Genomic DNA, 2190 nt, shown 5'->3' with positions numbered 1-2190 from the left:
TCCCCCCCACAGGCTGTCCTAAGGACTTTGGGCTGTCCCAAGGCCCACAGTGAGCCCTGTTGCTGGGTCTCTTCCCAGAAGTGTTAGCCGGTTCCCAAAGAGGAGGCCAGCCTTGCCCCAAACCCTGCAGGGGAGCTCGCATCTGTGCGCGGAGAAGGCAGGCCTCTCGCTGTAGGGGCACATGGGCATCAAAGCTGAGTAGGGCAGAGGAGAGGAGAGTAAGACCCCAGGTAAAATCACGGAGGAGAAAAAGTGCCATGAGAAGGGGAGGGCCGTCCCCGGGGAAGCATCAGCTGCCCGGCTGCCGGCCGCACTTACCGGTAGACGTACACGTACTTCTCCGTGTATGTGCTCCGCCCCAGCAAGGGGCTGCTCAGGACATTGTAGGGCCCGGGCTCATCAAGTCTGCCAGGTTAGGGAAAGCCGGGCTCAGTGGCTCTGAGGCTCTTGAGGGGGGGGTGCAGTCCCACAGAGCCCTCCTCACCGATTGAGTTCTCGAAGCAGGAGGGACATAGCACTGCCGGTAGAGTCCACCACCTCCTGCAGCACCATGATGTCACAGCGAAGCAGGATCTGCAGGACCCCAGGGCGGCCCCATTCAGCACCGGCGACCCCAGGAGCAAGCCGTGGTCCCTGGGGAACTGGCACACTTGTGGCCCAGAGTGATGGGGCTCTCTGGCTGGGCCCGCAGAGAGCACTGAGACCAGAGAGGGCCTGGGAGAATATGGAGTGCCACTCCACCCACACTGCACCCACATGATGGAGGGGGAGACTGAGGCCAATGACAGGGGAGGAGTGTGCTCCGCACGTCCAGACCCATGTCTCTGGTTGTCCCCTCTTCTCTGGGAAATGCCCCCAGTCAGGCAGGGCCGGGGCTTCGGGCCGCAGGCACGGCTTTCCTTCAGGGATGAACGTACCCGGACCAACGTGTCCATCACATGTTCCCTGGCCGCCTTCGTGAGCGTCAGTCGCTGGGCATTGAAGGCACAGATGCGAAAGGCCTCGACCCCGCCGGGCAGGAGAAGCAGCAGCACCGCTGGGTAATGCATGGCCAGGTGTGCGGCACTGGGGCCCCCAGGCTGCACTCCCAGCTACGCTCAGTTCTGCTTCTGGAAGGACATGGCAGTGTGGGACAGAGGAAGTGACGCCCATCAGCTCCTGGAGCTGCCAGCATCACAGATCTCCTGCCTTTCCCCCTGCGGACACCTTCCAACACCGGCACATGCGGCTTGCCTTCCACGCGTAGTGTGGAGCCCAAGGTGGGGCCTGAACTCATGACCCTGACGTCAAGACCTGGACTGCAATCGAAGGTCAGATGCTTAACCGACTGAGCCACCCAGACGGCCCTCAAGTTCCTGCTTTCGATCCTTTGGCGTATATACCCAGAAATGGGATTGCTGGATCATACAGCAGTACTAGGTTTAATTCTCTGAGTTGCTGCCACACTATTTTCCATGGCGGCGAAACCCTTGTTTTACACTCCCAGCGGCAGTACTCAAGAGTTCAACCTCACAGTTAATTCCAGCTTGTCACCGCCATTAGCAACAGGAGGATGGCCTTCACACAGACGTCCCTCTCCACTTGGGAGATGGTACCAGCAGAATTGCTGGGTTCGAAGGCGTATACATTTATTTATTTTTTTAAATGTTTTATTTATTTCTAGGAGAGAGAGAGACAGCGTGAGCAGGGGAGGGTCAGAGAGAGAGGGAGTCACAGACTCTGCAACAGGCTCCAGGCTCTGAGCTGGCAGTCAGCACAGAGCCCGACGCGGGGCTCAAACCCACGAACCGCGAGATCATGACCTCAGCGAAAGTCGGACGCTTAACCGACTAAGCCACCCAGGCGCCCCAAAGGCGTATACATTTAAAATGATCTCAGCTACGCCAAATCACTTCCCGCAGTGTGGGAGGGGCCCCTTTCCCACACCCCCGCCACGCCGGAGAGCCCTTGTTCACCCTGCCGGCTGAAGCCCCTCTTCCACAGCGTCTCTTGGCTAATCCATTTCAGATGCACCGAAACTTTGTCCTGTCGCTTGGGCTCAGCCCCTTGCTCTGCTCCCTGTGACATTTACACGTAAGCCACATTAGGTCCCTCCACTTCTGTCTGCCTCCTTTTCTCTGTCACCTTTGTAACCAAACTCAAGGGGTTCACCAATTGGGGTGTGCCAAACTGAACAGAACCCAAGGAAGC

The 2190-nt window shown here is 58.5% G+C and overlaps 1 protein-coding gene across 1 annotated transcript in view; it reads right to left on the bottom strand.

Annotated features, from left to right (window-relative positions):
• Positions 1-2190, bottom strand: part of DNASE1L1 (deoxyribonuclease 1 like 1) — a 6095-nt gene that overhangs the window by 2654 nt on the left and 1251 nt on the right. Inside the window, exons 2-4 of the mRNA XM_077745754.1 lie at positions 918-1109; positions 485-573; positions 319-405 (exon numbers count right to left, since the gene is read on the bottom strand). Of these exons, the coding sequence (XP_077601880.1) occupies positions 319-405; positions 485-573; positions 918-1049 (308 nt within the window). The 5' untranslated portion in view covers positions 1050-1109. The remainder of the gene's footprint in view (positions 1-318; positions 406-484; positions 574-917; positions 1110-2190) is intronic.

Source organism: Crocuta crocuta, unplaced genomic scaffold (genome assembly GCF_008692635.1).
Source record: "Crocuta crocuta isolate KB4526 unplaced genomic scaffold, BGI_CrCroc_1.0 scaffold2677, whole genome shotgun sequence".
Lineage (NCBI taxonomy): Eukaryota > Metazoa > Chordata > Mammalia > Carnivora > Hyaenidae > Crocuta > Crocuta crocuta.
This window is presented reverse-complemented; position numbering and strand designations above follow the sequence as displayed.